The 18259-nt window shown below is 42.5% G+C and overlaps 1 protein-coding gene across 1 annotated transcript in view; it reads right to left on the bottom strand.

The window, feature by feature from the left end:
- LOC137536763 (heparan-alpha-glucosaminide N-acetyltransferase-like) overlaps positions 1–18259 on the bottom strand; it is a 582763-nt gene that overhangs the window by 27737 nt on the left and 536767 nt on the right. Inside the window, exon 17 of the mRNA XM_068258971.1 lies at positions 136–206. Coding sequence (XP_068115072.1) covers positions 136–206 — 71 coding nt within the window. The remainder of the gene's footprint in view (positions 1–135; positions 207–18259) is intronic.

The following is an 18259-nucleotide window of genomic DNA, read 5'->3' as shown; positions in this document are numbered from 1 at the left end:
GGTGCCTCTGGGCACTGCAAGGTCCCTCTGGTTATAGGGAAAGTGAATGTGCAGAACTGTTAATGGTTAAGTTTAGACTGAATAATGACCAGGCTTAGTTACAGCAATGTTTCATTTGGGTTCAGAAGCACTTACCAGAGGTTTTTATTGATGGGAATAAATCCTTCATCCCTTGTACACTTGGTTAAGATGGCGGAAATAACCCCCTGTGGGAAAAGCAATAAGGTGGCCAGTTGGTCAATACACAAGAGTAAAGATGGATAGTTGTACTGTCAGCATTGGATACTAAAGGGACAGATGGGTATGCTATGATCATAAGTGTTTTCATTGATCACACTGTGCGCAAATGTATAGGTTAACCTTTTTGTCACCATAAGAACAAGGCTGGAATTGCCTTGTTAATCTTGGTGTGCCCTTTCTTTACCAGTTACTCTAAGCCCCTTAAAATAACAGATTTATTCAGAATCCAAACAAACAATTCGGAAACAAGATATCCCCCCTCCCCCTCATCCTGCATCTCATTCTTTCCAGATCTGCAACTTGAGAAATGAGAATGGTCACTACTGAAGGTTTCTGCATCTGAATGTCCAAGTGTCTGACATTACAGCTTGGGGCATGGTTTATATGCAGGTATATAGAAATCATAGCAGGAAGCCAGCACTATTGCAATACACTTTGCTGGACCAAAGCTTTTCTATAGAGATCTTCTCTTTCTGAAGACATTAATATGTACACAGCATCACACTGCATTACTATAGCATACTTATAAGAATTGTATGAGTGAACTCTGGTTTCCTTCCTTACCCCAAAAACACAAACATAAGTCAACTATTTCTCCCCAGAATTTGCCTCATACAATTAGACAATGGCTATGGTAGGGATAAGATTGTAAGCACCTTTGAAGCAGTAGGATTACCCATACTATGCCAGGGAAAAATACACACATATACAAGTAGATAAATACTTGATCTACTTACATAACACATGTATTGTACTGTCCACGTTTTGATGTCAGTGAATTTTATATAGTAAATGAAGAGAATTCTGTTCCTGGTGGGGGGCCATGTCTTTTGCCCACAGTTTAGGCTAAATCCTGATGTCATTTCTGCCCTTTACTTTTTTCTTTGATTAAAAAAGACCCTCCAGGGGCTGAGCAATCCACCCCGGTGGTAATGCACGAGCTGAGCTCTTCATTACCGCCAAGGTTTAAGAAAGCAAATCACACCAAACATTGCTTTTTAGTAGGAGGGCTTTTCGGTCTCTTTTAGCCCCCTATAAATTCCTAGTGCTTTGGGTCACAATAAACAAACTAAATAGCTAGGTGCATCAAGATAAAATAATGAAGTAGCCAAGTGTGCCCTGTATACATAGATGAAGTGGCCATGTTCCTCAGATAACAGACTTAAGTAGCCATATATATCAGTATTAGGTAGCTAGATGTACCCCTAGATATTAAGTAGCCATCACTGTCCTTTATTTAGCAATATTAAGTCGTCCTATGAGTTCCCCATTTATCAGTAATAGGTTACGCCTCAAGGTCTATGCGCATGTGCACATCTGCAGATCAAGCAATCATCTGCAGATCTGAAAATCCATCCTGGTGGATCTAATCTGCAGATGAATGTCAGTTAAATCATGTGTGTATGATGATCTGCAGATCTCATAGACTATCATTGCAATTTGCAGGAATGGATTTTTGGCAGGAACAGATCTTTTGCAGATACTGATCTTTTGTGTCTGTACAGCATCTGTGTGTGCAGCATCTTGCAAAGATTTTTTTCTGATGTGGAGTTCAGTTCCATAGAAAAGACTGTGTAGAGTATGGCTCTCATACTACATGAAGGGTGGTAAGATTGGTCTGTGATCTTTCATTTTCCAAAGACTATAGTCTGATGTGTGTATGCACCTTTAGAGATGAACCTGAATTCAGGATAGAGAATACCTAAAACTAAACAGACAAGTAGACATTAAGTAGGAGACAAAGGATATTTCAGAAAACAAGACCTTAGATAAAAAAAGCAGCATGTTTTGAATAAAGGTCTGTTAAAATCCTGCCAAAGACTCTTAAGGGGCCCGTTCGCATCTAAGAATCGCAAAACGCCGGCGATTACGCAGAAAAATCACTGGACACTGCGGCGGTTTTGGAGCGATCGTGATTAGCGGTGCTATGCATGCTAATCGTGATCGCGAACCGCCGGCAAACCGCTGCATGTAACACGTTTGCGGTTAACGCTAGCCGCAAACGCGGCAGTGAGAACACTGCCATGTGTTACATGTTGTGGTGTTTTTTTAAAAACCGCTAGAGGTTTGTCTTGAGCGGGAATCGCGCGATTCCCGCTCAAGTGAGAACGGGCCCTTACTGGGTTATCCTGTTGGGTTCCCCTTTATGCGAGATGCAGAAGTCTGCCAATAAAAGATGTCTGAGAGTTGAGTAGGCTTATTCCTTAACGAATCAGTAGAGTAGATTTCATTATGAACAATTAATAATTACACGGAAAAAAATCCGTAGAAAGAACTGGCAAGTGGAGAGGTTAATGGTAAACCTGAATCTTCATACACACTCATTATCTATAGGCTATGCTGTACACAACGCACACTGTATAAGCTCCAAGCACTCAGAACCTGCTAAGAAACACGCTATTTTCACCAAAAATCAAACAAAAGCTTTGGAAAACAATGTTATTGCAGAGACAATGGTGGGACAAATTTGTTTTCCTAGGATTTGGCAGAAAGAGATCATTAAATATTAAATTGAAATGAATGTATTGTATTTTATGGCCTCTTTAATCACCCCCATCATTCTCTACATCTCGGCTCTCACAAACACCGTATTTCATGTGCGTTTGTCTTTCAGCTCGTAGCGTAAGAACCGTCCCTAATAAAGGCAGCATTAGAAGGCAGCATAAGGGATCTCTAGGTTTTGGAGCTCATATCATCTATACATTATAAACACATGAATATTTAAAGGGGAAGTAAATCTGTATTAGGAGTCAGTTTATATAAAAGTGTAATTAATAACTTTTACAGGCACAGATGAAAAAGTTTCTGGAGTCCATTAGCAATGAGAAAAGCAGATCAAGCTGAATGACATTTTTTATATACAGTGGTTTTCTTACATTTTCCTAGGGGCAGTCTGAGATGATAGCAAAGAGGTACAGTTGAAATAAGGCTTATGATAAGTATAGTAATATAGTTTGTAATTTATACAGCTTCTGAAAACTCCCACTACCTTGAATCAGCTTCCAGTTCTGAAAGTGGGATTACACTCCCAAAACTAACATTTCATAACTACTCATTTACATCTAAAAGCATTCCCAAGTACTTCCTGTGTGTAAAAAAGTTAATTGTCAGTGCAGAGAGCAGTTGAAACTTCCTTATCTCTTGTCAATGGCAAAGGCAAGAATCTTCCTATATTTGTGTCTTCCCTCTTCCTCCTCCCTCTGCTGATAGCCCTGGCATCACATGAGTCACTTCAGCAGAAAAGGAGGGGGCAGAGTGAAGACAACAGCACAGGGACATTCTTGCTTTTGCCATTAATCCTTACCCCCCCCCCCCTTACCTGCACCCCCGAATCAAAAATCTTGCCTATAAAAGGGTGCCCTTTTGTAGCAGAATCAAAAACCTTGTAGCTGAATAAAAAATATGGGCTACAAAGGGTCGCCCTTTTGTAGCAGAATCAAAAACCTTGTAGCCGAATAAAAAATATGGGCTACAAAGGGGCGCCCTACTGTAGCCGAAAGCCTTGTAGCAGAAAAAAATATGGGCTACAAAGGGGTGCCCTACTGTAGCTGAAAGAAGCCAGGCTGTGCGCACATCTCCTGCTTGGCAGGCGGAGCAGAGCTATGCCTTCAGTCTTCCAGCAGCGATTGCCGTTCGGAGACTGTTAGACGGCGAAACCGTCATCTAGTTACCGTGTACAGTGCTGCGATTTACAGCAGCGCTGTACTGGTGACAGCTGGCTGTCCCCTCCAGATTCTCGGCGGTGAACGGCTGAAGCCTATGACTGACGATCATAGTGATTGGCTGGCTGTGGGAGGGAGGGACGGGTAAATAAAAAAAAACAGTGCGTCTCTGTTTACCAGAAATGTACTCTTCATCACTTGTACATTTAAAGTACCCATGTGTTGCCAATTTAGGATACACTTGCTGTCACAGACTCACAAACAGAATTGTTCTGCTGTTTAGGTCCTGAAGAAAAGAGACAACAGTTACTCACAGATAATTACGGTGCAGCCCAATAGTGACCAGAACAAGGTGAAGCTTTTCCAGTTAAATATAGCTGGGAATAGTTTCATCTACTCTTATCTCCAAAGACAGCATCATCTGATATGGAAAGCACAATTCTTAAAACAAAATACCCTTATTTTCCAAATGTAAACTAATCAAATGTGAGAAAATAAGGTGCAACAGGTGCAACAGTAAAGTAGATTTGCAAATACCATGATACAATAGGAGAGAGTACTTTGCCCTTACAACCTTCAAGAGAATAATATGTGGGCAGAGCACATAAGGGGAGTCAGTAAGCTGTATTTGAAATTATAGTATGCTTGCCTGAATTGGTAATATTTACATTTTGTGTTTAATAACGTCCAGTGCATGTGAACTTTAGCATTTTCCTATACTAAAAATTGGAATGTTAATGAAAATCTACGGAATAATTTCCATTACACGAAAACATTTTCATTTGCATTATACTACGGGAAAAAAAAAAAAACTGACTGCCTGCTGGATTTTTTTGTATGCCGCACTACTTTGCGTCTGAATCGCGCATGATTTTTTTCAACGCCTCTGCATAGAACACGTTTTACTAAGGCAGCAAAAAAAAAAAAAAAGTTATGTCATAGGTTAGTGGCATGCAAAATTCAACATTTCTTTCTTTTCATGTGAGGATTTTTTTGCAAAATTCTCACGTGCAAAATGTAAGCCTGTAGTGAAAATGGTTCTAAGATGTTACAGTTTAGCTATTGTCAGACATACATTGAGATGGTGTTCCAGAGGAGGAAGGAGGCATGTTAGAGAACGTCAGTGTTAGTTATGAAGGAAGAGAAGTGGATAAGTCGCGCAGCAGGGGTAAGAGGGTGCACTGCAGTGCTGCCACCAGATGTATTGCAGCCAACAGAGAAGGGGTGCTCACTAATTTAACCCAGGTATAATGTACAATGTTCCATATGCAGTGCATATACTGTATATATCATGTACAGTGACCAGATTTTTCTGGGCCCAAACTGTGTTGGTATGTAATATAATACCCCAATGTGGTTGGATGGTGTAATGGTTAAGGGCTCTGCCGCTGACACAGGAGACCTGGGTTCGAATCTCGGCTCTGCCTGTTCAGTAATTCAGCACCTATTCAGTAGGAGACCTTAGGCAAGTCTCCCTAACACTGCTACTGCCTATAGAGCGCGCCCTAGTGGCTGCTGCTCTGGCGCTTTGAGTCCGCCAGGAGAAAAGCGCAATATAAATGTTATTTGTCTTGTTTTGTCTTGCCAATGTCAGGAGGCGGGCAAGGGATATTATATTACTGTGAGGAAACGTGGAAAAGCTGCCGCAAGTACTCAGAGTGAGGCGGCTGTTTCCGTGTCCAACATGGCGGCACAACGCGGAGAAACTGCCGCATGCCGCATGGGCAGAGTGGTGGAGTCCGCGTTGGATGCGGCAGATTGCGCGCATGACAATGTTAATGACACTGTGGTTGGACGCGGGGAGGCCGCCGCTTGCTTGGAGAGCAGCGCGGCGGGTCCCGCGCCCGAGTCAGCAGATACATTGCAAAACATGTCTGGTGTGGCTGGGACTGATAGTCCACACAGGTTCAGAAGGACGCGCGCGCGCTGAGAGGCAGAGCTTATATGACAGCCAGAGGAGAGTCAGCTGACCAAGCTGGTCAGCTGACATTTTCACCAGTTCTCATTGGTCCAGCACTTAGGGGTGGCGCTGGAGAGCGCTATAGTATATCTACTGGGTGCTGGTCATTCCTCTGGTGTCTGGCGTTGCGATCACTACATGGTAGCACTCAGACCTTGTCAGTATCTGTGTTCTAGACCAGTTTCCAAAGGTGTTGATGATCACGGAGCTCACACCTTTGCTTAGGAATATTGTATTGTACTATTTGTTATGACCTTCTGCCTGCCTGACCATTCCTCTGATCTCTGACTCTGTACCTTGCTATTCTGATATCCTGTTGCCAAACTCTGCTCGTTCCTGGACTCTGTATCTGCCTTCTGATTCTGTACCTCGCTATTCTGATACTCTGTTGCCAAACTCTGCCTGTCCATTGGATTCCGTATCTGTCTCCTGAAATTGTACCTTGTCTGTCTGTGTGTTGACGACCTGGCTTGCCCGACCTCGAGAACTGGCCTTACTGTTAGAGGCAGTTATACAAAAAACACCCCTGATTCTTAATATATAACACAGTTACCCTAATCGGAGAGGACTAGTTAGTAAAATTTAACTTTTATTAAGTCTGCATTAAAAATGACCTAGGTTTGTCATATACATAGAAAGTGATGTCTGGGAAGGGTGGTAAGTATCATTGGTTCAAAGGACCATCCACCCCTTTTCCCAGTCCTAACTTAAGTTACTCTACACAAAACTCGACATGTTTCATTTCCTAAATTGGAAATTTCGTCAGGAGTGAAAGTGCTCAGTGCTAGAGTGCCATAGTGCTAAAAAACGAGTTACAAAATATACATTATCACATTTCTAAATGACCAACAGACAGAGTAACGGCCGTATATTCACAGCCTGCTAAGGTGCCTCCATTAAGGCTGCCCTTTTATAGTATATTGGTAAGCCCAGTGGTTGCTGGGTAGGGCGGATACCTACTCCTCCTTCCCGGGGGGTGTGGCCCCGGACCGGATTTGTCCACAGAGGGATCCATCACCCATAGTGGCCAATCAAAAGCATTGGCCATACATACTCATATAATTTAAAACCAGACTGCACTAAGTCAGGACTGGTCAATTATCCCCACATCCTCTACATTTATATATGTAGAACGCACTCACCCCATTAACAGAGCGGCCACAGGGCTCTGCTTGTATCAAAACACCGAGTCCGTGTTTAGGCCATCCTGATTGGTCAGTAGCTGCGGGCTGGGGGCGTGGCTAGAACGAGCGTGCTGGAACCCACGTCAGGGTCGCGCAGCCAATAGGCTTCCGCATCTTCCTCCAGACACCGCTCGTACGACGCCCACCAGACTACGCACATACGCCTGGTGTAAGGGCAGTATGCGTTGTGTGATGACGCAGGTACGCGTTGCCTAGGTGATGACCAGCGCGGCGAAGACCAAGCTTACGCCGTTCGCTTCCTGCATCACCTGTAGTCATGGCAACCTGTATACAATACCAGGCTACTGCCTGAAACAATTATAGGGGACAACCGTGCGTAAGGAGAAGGAGAGGGGGGGGGAAAACCCCCCCACAGGGGGAGGCGACCAGTAACGGGCATACACCTACCCACCCACACAGGCAGGGGTATAAACACATACAAGAAACTTTATTAGCAGACAGATTTTTCAGGAACCCAGGGCAAAGTCACTATGCCCCATATGCTTAAACTAGTAACCCCAAAGGGGTATTAACCCGGGGTAAAAGCACTATGCCCCATATGCTTATACTCATTACCCCCTCAGGGGTATCAGCACAGGTCACCCCAGTGATTTATATGAGGGAGGTGCCCCCTCTTCCTAGAAATTAGGGGTAAGCAATGTACAGATAATCACAATTGGGGCATGCAGTACAAAATATTCTCAGGGCACTCCTTGGGGGCATACAGTACAAATTATTACCCTGAGGGCACTCCTAAAGGATATGGGAGTGGTGCCAGATTAAAGGCAGTGGGGACACAACTACAAGAAGGGAGAAAAGGTAAAACCCTCATTAAGGCCATGTGGACTGAGAGTGCCCAGTCTATATATCCAGCGAGCCTCCAGCTGTCTCAACTTCTGGTCTAGATTACCCCCTCTGTTAGAGGCAGTTCCCAGACCTGTTAGTGACACCCTCATTGGTGTCACTCACACTCTGTCCTTCCTACTTTCAGCCTAGCTCCTCCCCCGGGAGAGTCTAGGCTAACGGAAGGAACTTACTTCTGTGCAGTATCTTGTACTATCTAGCACCCTCTATAGGGTGCTCTCCTCAAAGTATTTCTGTTGCACCAAACACTCTCATCCTTCAGGTGTCCAGAGGTTAGAAGATATCTGATTATCGGTGATACTGCAGATCATCAACAATCGGGTATATTCTGCATTCTCGGTGATACTGCAGATCACTGGTAATCAGACCCTCTCTGTGTTACACCGATCGTTACAATTACAGTACATACCAACACCAAAATTGCCCCCATCCTTCCCAACTACATCTTTAATCTTAGGTGGGCCAATGTTTTCAGGAGAAAGGCACGGAGCACAGGATCCAGTTGCACGGCCACAGAGTCTGGCAGCTAAGGCATTCGATGGCCCACCTGGGACATTTGGCAGCCCACCTGGGACATAGGCTGAGACATATTTGTGGCTTGGATGGAGGGCTAATTCTGGGACATCAGGGCCAGCTTAACTGGAATGTCTGGTATAGAATGAGGGTATACACTAGAATTTTAGCTGTATTCTGCAGTGGGAAGGAGCAGATGTGAGAGAACAACAAAAAGATATAGTTAAGATACTAATGTGACACTTGAAAGAGACTGCCACATTTAATTTTACCCCTAAGCAACCATGATTTAGGAATCTATTGGCTGGTGTGTTTTCAATGTTAATTGCTATGTCAACAAAGAAAGCCAATTAAGAAGGCAGAAAAATGACCAGTTCTTTCTTATCTATATCAAGTTTAAGAATGCAAAAGGACAAAAGGAAGAGTGGAAACAATGTTAATACAATAAAGGAACAGAGATATTAAAGCATTAAGGTCAGGAGCAAAGAGATTTGGGACATCTGCATACAAGTGATATTGTAAGCCAAACTAACAAATATACTGTGGCAAGATCATAGCTATAAGGCCTTGTTCATATCTAAAATCACAATCGCGGACGCCAGCATTTTGCAATTTTGTGCGCAATAATTTTTAGCGCCTCCCGGTGATTACCTGCACATTGCGATTTTTTGTAATGAGCTTTTCTAAGGGCTTTTGCAGAGCGATTTGTTTTTTCACTTAAAAGTGCTGGGGAAATCGCTATACAAAGTGCTTTTTCAAGCATTTTGTGATTTCCTTAAACCTTCCAATGAGGCAAATCGCCCCAAAAATGGTACAGGCAGCGCTTTGGTGAGCAGATCTGAATTGAACCACTTATATGTGAACACTCTCATAGGGAATCATTGCACAAGCACTTTTAGGGTGATTTTGAAAATCGCTGATGCTTAAAAAAAAGTGCCCTTAGTGTGAACCTCAATTCACTAAGCAGTTTAGACTAGTCTACAAATGGTTTTTAGTAGGGATGGGACGAATCCACAATTTCTTCGAATCCGAATCCGGATCTTAATCTAAAAAGGTTCTCTAATATCTCGAACCTTTCGAATCCCGAATCTAACGAATCTAACGAATCGTGCACATAAGAATTGTGCGATCCGTGGTATAGTTGCCCGCAGTATAGGTACCCAGGCATAGGTAGCGAGGTAAAGGTGCCTTCAGTATAGCTAGCTAGGTATGGGTGCCTTCAATAATGGTAGCTTTCAGTATAGGTAGCAAGGTATATGGGCCTTCAGTATAGGTAGCAAGGTATATGGGCCTTCACTATAGGTAGCAGGGTATATGGGCCTTCAGTATAGGTAGCAGGGTATATGAGCATTCAGTATAGGTAGCAGGGTATATGGGCCTTCTGTATAGGTAGCAGGGTATATGGGCCTTCAGTATAGGTAGCAGGGTATATGGGCCTTCAGTATAGGTAGCAGGGTATATGGGCCTTCAGTATAGGTAGCAGGGTATATGAGCCTTCAGTATAGGTAGCAGGGTATATGGGCCTTCAGTATAGGTAGCAGGGTATATGGGCCTTCAGTATAGGTAGCAGGGTATATGGGCCTTCAGTATAGGTAGCACAGTACATGTGCTTTTAGTATTGGTAGGTAACTAGGTATTGGGGCCTTCAGTATAGGTAGCAGGGTATAAGTGCCTGCAGTATAGGTAGGTAGCTAGGTATAGGGGCCTTCAGTATAGGTAGTAAGGTACATGTGCCTTCAGTATAGGTAGGTAGGTAGGTAGGTAAAGGGACCTTCAGTATAGGTAGCAGGGTATAGGGCCTTAAGTATAGGTAGGTATGTAGGTAGGTAGGTAGGTATAGGGGCCTTTAGGTAGGTAGGTAAAGGGACCTTCAGTATAGGTAGCAGGGTATAGGGCCTTAAGTATAGGTAGGTAGAAGGTAGGTAGGTAGGTATAGGGGCTTTTAGGTAGGTAGGTAAAGGGACCTTCAGTATAGGTAGCAGGGTATAGGGCCTTAAGTATAGGTAGGTATGTAGGTAGGTAGGTATAGGAGCCTTTAGGTAGGTAGGCAGGTATAGGTGCCTTTAGGTAGGTACGTATAGGGGGCCTTTAGGTAGGTAGGTAGGTAGGTATAGGGGCCTTTAGGTAGGTAGGCAAAGGGGCCTTTAGGTAGGTATAGGGGCCTTTAGGTAGGTAAGTAGGTACGTATAGGGGGCCTTTAGGTAGGTATAGGGGCCTTTAGGTAGGTAGATATAGGGGCCTTTAGGTAGGTAGGTACTTATAGGGGGCCTTTAGGTAGGTATAGGGGCCTGTAGGTAGGTAGGTATAGGGGCCTGTAGGTAGGTATAGTGGCCTGTAGGTAGGTAGGTAGCCCCTCGTGCCTCCTCCGCTCACCCCCAACCCCCCACGGCCTCCTCCGTCCCCCGTGCCTCCTCCACTCACCCCTGCATAAGTATCTACTCACCTTTCCCATGGAGCGCAGAGCTGCAGACCTCTTCGTTACTTCCCTGTTCCCTCTAGTAGCCAGACCGTCTTTTACTGATGACGTCATTGTAAAAGCCGTCACTAGAGGGAACCAGGAAGTCAGCGAGAGGTCTGCCGCTCTGCGCTCCGCTCTGGATAGGTGAGTTGATAATAAGTATGCGGGCGGGCAGGCGGAGGAGGCGCGGGGGGGGGGGTCGGAGGAGGACGAGTGCGAGCGGCGGATGCGCGGCAATGCAGCATCGGGATTCGGCGGATTCGTATAGTGGAAAATGGCGTCGGGATTCGAGTCCACGAATCTCGAATATTTCCCAATATTCGAGGGATTTGTGGATTCGCCTGATTCGTCGTCCCATCCCTAGTTTTTAGTCTACTGATGGTTTGGTGTAATGTTTTAGACCTAGTCTAACATTCAGTAGTTACACAATTCACAAAGGCAAAACAAGGAGTAACCACGCCCACTTTTTCTGACAGATTAGACCAGCTGATTTCTGTAGGTAAAGTAATTCTGTAATTCTGTAAAGTGAGGTATTTTAGATGTGAGGATGGAACCTTTTGAATTATTTATGCAGGAGTTGAATTGTATGCAGAGGAGAGCTCATTAATGGAGAAGGATGTCAGTCATAGCTACTTGTTTGTGAATTGCATATTTTGATCATTTCCCCTGCTTTACCCACCTAATTATCAAACGGTTTACAACAGGTCTAAAAACAGGTCTAAAACATTTGGTAATAGTGAATTATCCTTTGATGCAACTGACCAAACCACCAGTAGACTAAAAACTACCAGTAGACTAGTCTAAACTGCTTAGTGAATTGAAGTCATTAATGTGTAAAAAAAAAAAAAAAAAAACAGGGTCCAACAACTAAACCTTGTGCTACTGCTGCAGAAATGAAGAAAGGGGAAATGGAGAATAAGGATAAAAGACCTTTCCTTGAGATAAAAGAAAATTAAGTAAAAAAAGCATAGCACACTATTCATCGATTAGAAAGTCATTGGTTAATTTAAGCTGTTTTGTTGTGCATAGAGCAGGCACAAGAGACAAGACTGAAGCTGATTAAAAGAAAAGTTGGCAAAAAAAAAACGTAAGGAGGAACCTTAATGACATTATGCGTAATTAATTATACAGGATACCCATTTTTAAATTAATTATATTTTTTCAGCATAGAAATGCTTCTTATATCTATGTATTGCTGTACAGTATATTTTTATAGAACTCCACCCTCCCAGTAGTTTGCTTTGCAAGTGTAAATAATACAAAATATACCATAATATATAGCATAATAAATGTAAGAATGTAAACCAGAGTAAGGTAGGCTTTTACAATGGACAAAAAAACATTAAATTTATAAATTAATACTGGAAAAATAAGCAATCTTATTCATTAGGTTTTGTACAGTAAAGTTCCTCTTTACAGTTGGTATGAAAGAAGAGGAAGGGTGAGGAATGAGACAAGATGGGATGGGGAATAGAGGGACAGTCAGCAAGGTGGGTCTGGACATTAGGCAGGAGAGGCCATGGCCCCATATGCAATTCACTTTTTCCCTTGAGTTTTTACTGCACAGTTTTCCTTTATGACTATATTTACATTTTTAACTGGTTTCACTTAACCAGATATAGGCCCTTATTCAATTAACTTTTTTCTCTTGAGTTTTCTCCTAAATCATTTTTCAATTTCTTTTTAGAATCATTTTTCAACACTTTACAATTGAAAAAAAAAAAACACCAAAAAATAGGTTAAAAAGTACTATCAAAATTATTTTGCGTATCTTCTTGCTTGCAGGTGGTTTAAGAGCCGTTTTATTGACAAGTATGAAAAGATCACCTTGGAGAAAATTAGGGAGAAAAGCGTAATTGTCTATGGGCCCATGACCCTTATTCAATTTACCTTTTCTCCTATTTTTTCTCCTAGGTGATATTTCACATCTTATAAATAAAATGCATTTTAAAACACCAGCAAGGAAAAAAAATACTCAGAATAAGTTTGACAGTATTTTTTCCACTTACTTTTTGGTACTTTTTCAATTGCAAAGTGTCGAAAACTTATTCTAAAAAGAAGCTAAAAATTATCTCCTAGGAGAAAACTTAGAAGAAAAAGTGAATTGAATAAGGGCCTTTATCGGGTTAAGTGAAACCAGTTAAAAAAAAAAAGGTAATTTGGTGAAGTCAGAAAGGAAAACTGTGTAGTAAAAACGTTCTGAAGTTACCTTAATTTTGAAAGAATTTTACTTAACCTTTTATCCGAAAAGTGTTACACATAGCCTAAACTGTGATTGAATAATCAAATGGTCTATTGAGTAAGATATAGCAGTCCTACAATTACTAGAAAGAATACGTTAGCAATAACAGAAACACTGGTAGACCTCAATAAGAACTAGCTTAATCATTGAATAATGCTGAACAGGACACCGGTGAAGCGTTTCCAATTAGGCTTTGTGGCTGTGCATAATCTAGGCTAGAGAAACGCAAGCTGAGCAGCTGCAACAGAAGCACATTCCTAAACACTTCATTACTGTTTCTAGAAATGCTTAGGGTTGCAAGTGCCCGGAAGCCACACTGCTTTGAGGTTATGCACATCAGGTAATGAATAACAGAAATTCTTTGAAGTATGAAGGACCCTCTCGTTGGGGTACGCTTCACCATTGTCACCTGCTGGCCTTCACTCAACTCATTTACACATCTTGGAATATTTAAGCATAAAATAAACACTATGGGCTTGATCCAATTCAATTTTGACATTTCACATGTTATCAATAAAATTTCTTAAGCTACCAGCAAGCAAGAAAATACTCAGAATAATGTTGGGAGTACTTTTTCACCTACAATTTGGTAGTTTTTCAGTTGCAAAGTCCTGAAAAGCGAGGTAATGAAATGTTTGTTAGGAGAAAAAGTTAATTACATATGGCTCTATGGCCCTTATCATGCCCAGTCCGCCCCTGATCCCGAGTGAGGCGACTTCCTCAGGCGGCAGAAGTCTGGGGACAGCACCAGGCAGAAATAGGAAGTGAAGAGAGTGCCTTGCCAACCTATACTGGGGGCAACATTACGTAGCTACCAATACTGGGGGCACCTATACCTGGTCACCTGCCTATTCTGAAGGTGCTTTTTGGGGGGCTCACCACAGCTATAACATGCGGTGAAAATTGTCCGGTGCTGTACGATCATTGCAATTCGGGGGGGGGGGGGGGGCACACCCTCAGACGTTTGCCACAGGCAGCAAACAAGTCTACAACCGGCCCTGGCCCTTATTCTCCTAGGAGATACATTTTCATCTTCTGTTTAAAATAACTTTTTTTTTCTAAAAATACCAAAAGTAGGTGATAAAGTACTGTCAATATTTTTCTGAGAATTTTCTTACTTGCTGGTAGCTAAATTGGCATTGTTTCTGACTGTACTAGAATACGTTGCACAGATTACTGCACTCTGCCTTACTTTGTCCAACTATTTTTTTTTGGGGGGGGGGTCGGAGTTCATTTACACAGGGTACTGCAAATTTTTCTCTCTTACTGATTTTTGTTTAGCATGTTATTTACAACCTTACTGTGCGTTACTTTGTGTCATATCAGACACTTAGTCGACAAGTGTCAGAGACATTTCTGATAAATACTCTTTGGCTACTCTTTGGCTACTCACTCAGACAAAGATGACAAAGATGACAGGCAGAGGCAGACCAAAATTGAATTGCTCAGAGGAGGAGCTATTTCCCCAGCCATAGATGGCCCAGAGTGACGCATAAGTGATCTTTTCATCGGATGAGAGAGAGGAGCAAGGCAGATAGACAGACGTCAGCAGGCAAATATATGCGCACTTCGTGTTACAACCAGGACTAAAGGATATTATGTCCAATGTGAATCAGTTCTCCATTGTCAGTGTCAGACAATGATAGGAGGGAATCCTCCTCCGCGGCTTCTTCACATTTTTAGGTAGGTCAATGTCCCATTTTTCAGGCCTCACCTAGTGTGGCTGCTATTTCTAATGCTAATGCTCCTCTGAGGTACTAGGTACCTAAGAGGTACCTGGGGTTGTGGTAGTGTGTCATCCCATGGCCGTGGCATATGTGATTTTCAGCTGAAGAAAGCGATCAGTTCTCAGAATGCAGAAGAGGTGCTTGACTACCTCACTCAGCATTCCACCTCTGCATGCCAAAACTGGCAGTAATTGGGAAAAAAAATCTTTGATGTCATTAATTAAATACAATTTAAAAACTTGGCCTGTTACACAAGGCTTCATGCCCACCTTGGCCACTGGGACAGCTATCCTGCAACCCTCCTTCACCACTCAGAATGTAATTGATTCCTACTACAATTGGAGTTTACCACATCGTGTGTACCTGGCACCTGCCAGAAATAATAAAAAAAAAAGTTTAAATGTCATTAATAAAAACTTGGCCTGTTACACCAAGCCAGGAGGTCAACCAATCCCTGGTACTGCACAGTGTTGGTGCTAAGGGCCACCTGACCACAGAATGGGACTACTCATCTTCAAAACACAGGGAGGGAAGGTAGATAATCTTAACTGCACAATGGGTAAATATGGTAGTGACAGTGGGTAAAGAAGGACTTACTGAGAATGGAAATACCAATCTCTGATCCCCATCATCAACAGGGTTCTCCGTACCCGTACCAGTCACATAAGGTAGATACACTGTGCTGGTCTGTTTAGTATACCGCAAGCGCAGTCCTCGACATTTAAAGCCAAGGGGCGAAGGGCATCACAGACCTGTAAGTGCTTGATCTCCCCTGGCTGAACAATCATGTAACTAGTTAGCACAGAACAAGCAAAAAAAAAATATGATGGGGGGGGGGGGGGGTTTTCACCACAATATCAGCTATACAGAGTCCCCCTGATGATCTATTGATCTATTTAAGAAAAGGTAAATATTTCTCATGGGAAAGGGGGTATTGGCTACTGATTGGGATGATGTTCAATCCTCCTTGTGTACAGTTCCTCTCTTTTAGTCAGCACTGGTCCGTTCAGTGTAACTCATGTGCGCCCCTGGATATCTAAGGTCAAGAGCATCACAGACCTTATAGTGTTCAATCTCACGTGGCTGAAGTAGTTAGCATGGGGGAGTTAAGAACACGCAAAGAACACAATCTCAGACCTACAGACCCCCAATGATGTATTCGAGAAAAGGTAAAGATTTCTTGTGGGAAAGGGGGTATTGGTTACTGATTAGGATGAATTTCAATTCTCCTTGGGTATGATTTCTCTTTTTCAGCACTGGTCCATTCAGTGTAGGACACGTGTGGCCCCGGACATCTAAGGCCAAGGGCAACACTGACCTGTTAGTGCTTGATCTCACGTGGCTGAACGTTCGCATAACTAGTTAGCATGGGGAGTTCAGAACAAGCAAAAAAACCAACCCGTTAGTGCCACTGCTGAATTTCACGTGGGTGAACAGTCGCGTAACTACATTGTGGAATCTCATTAGTTATCGGACATTCAGTGCACCTGGAGGGACATGGTAGACAATCAAAGTCACCTAGCACACAGCAGTCAGCGCCACAGTGTGTCATTTATTCCTACTAATTTTTGGCATTTAGAAAAACAATCCTCTGCGTAAAATACATAATTTGTGTGAAACATTTTGCCCTTGATCTTCCTCCATCATGCCACTGTCTGGGTTTGGGTACACTCTGTATACAATTGGAAGGAAACTTTGGCTGCAGAGATGCCTTGAAGATTTCAGAAGTTTGCCCTGCCAATGAAGTCAATGGAGCTCACTGCGAACGACGCAAAATCAGGGTGTTCGACTATCACTTAAGTGCCAGCTGACTGAAAGCCAGAAGCTGCTGATCAATTAACCAACTGCTGATACATCTATACAGCTGACATTTAATTGACCAGCAGCTTGCATTGATTCTGTTATCATCAGCTGCTACTTATGGAAGGGGAGCCACAAGAAACTTGGTCTATGGTCTGAAAAAGTATAAATCTGCTGTTGTGACACAGTGCTCTATCACCCTTCACTGTTCCGATGGGGAAGTCTAACCCTACCCCCAGCTGTTAGCAATGGAAGGGATATGTCATTTTTGCTCCCATAGTGTAATCTGGGAGGACACACGTCTAGATTATTTTTTAGACATTATGCTGGGTTGAGGTTGAGGGGGTATTTTTTAAACATTTTATTTCAAAGCTTTGAAGTGGATGAGGTATCATAACCAATGTTCAGAGAACATTCTGGAATTCAGCCTTAATTATTGCAGGAACAGTAAACTGATGAATCTTGAAGTTCAGTTGGTTCCTGACAACTTACAGTGCTTAACTTTAGAAATAAACTTTCGATACATGAGACACAACATACAATACAGAATGACCAGATCATGCATTATGCAGCTGCAGAATGAATACACAATATGCTTGTTAATAATCATGTGGCATTTAAGGTGTAATGATGCCTGTTCAGTTAGACTGTCTGAGCAAATTGTTCCATGCCAAGATCGGTGGTGAGTTATGGACCAGAATCCTGCACTGTGCTGAGCACCCAGCATGTCACTAATGATTATACTCCTGACACAAAATCAAAGTTAATTTCATCTTGGATGAGGCAGCTGTGTGACTTTTGCTGTAAATATGATCCTATTGTTTTCCTGTCAGTATGATGGGTAGCACAGACCATGGTGTTAATAGAACAATTATCACACAGAAGTGAAGCTGATGATAAGCCCAAAACAAGGTGGTGAGTACCCTCTATGTGGCCCATGTATCACTACAGGTAATTGTCTGTGTACAGAATGCTAGAATATTGTTAAAAATGCTTTAAAGTGTAACTGCACTGACATTGCATTTCTGCTAATATGGCTTAAAGGAATACCAAGGTGAAAAATAAACGGATGGAATAAACGTGTATGTATGGTGTCAAGCATACACATGATTGGATTGTGTTCCTTTTTTTCCTTTCTCTTCCTGAAAGACTTAGGTGTGCATGCGACAGTTTCTCTCTAGTTGGCCCCCCAGTCTGACTACAGCATAACCCTCACTGATAAGGAATTACAGCCATAAAACACTTTCCTCTCAGAGACCAGCTTCTGACAGCAGATAAGCGATAAAAAGGGTCAATAGTTCATAGATTGTAGCTCTGGCATACTTCAAAGACTCTGGCATACTTCAAAGTTTAATAACTTAAAAAATAGATTTCAACAAAATAAAAAACTGTGGGATATCTTAAAATGACATTTTTAGGAGTGGGAGGATAGATATTGTTTATCTCATCAGTTTATTTTCACCTCGTTATTACCTTAAGCTACACACACTCACTCAGTGAGAGTTAAAGGGAACCTAAACTGAGAAGGATATGGATTTTTCCTTTTAAAATAATACCAGTTGCCTGGCTCTCCTGCTGATCCTGTGTCTCTAATACTTTTAGCCACAGC

This window comes from Hyperolius riggenbachi, chromosome 10 (genome assembly GCF_040937935.1).
Source record: "Hyperolius riggenbachi isolate aHypRig1 chromosome 10, aHypRig1.pri, whole genome shotgun sequence".
NCBI classification, from domain to species: domain Eukaryota; kingdom Metazoa; phylum Chordata; class Amphibia; order Anura; family Hyperoliidae; genus Hyperolius; species Hyperolius riggenbachi.
The sequence above is the reverse complement of the archived record's forward strand: the minus strand, read 5'-3'. Positions and strand labels throughout refer to the sequence as shown.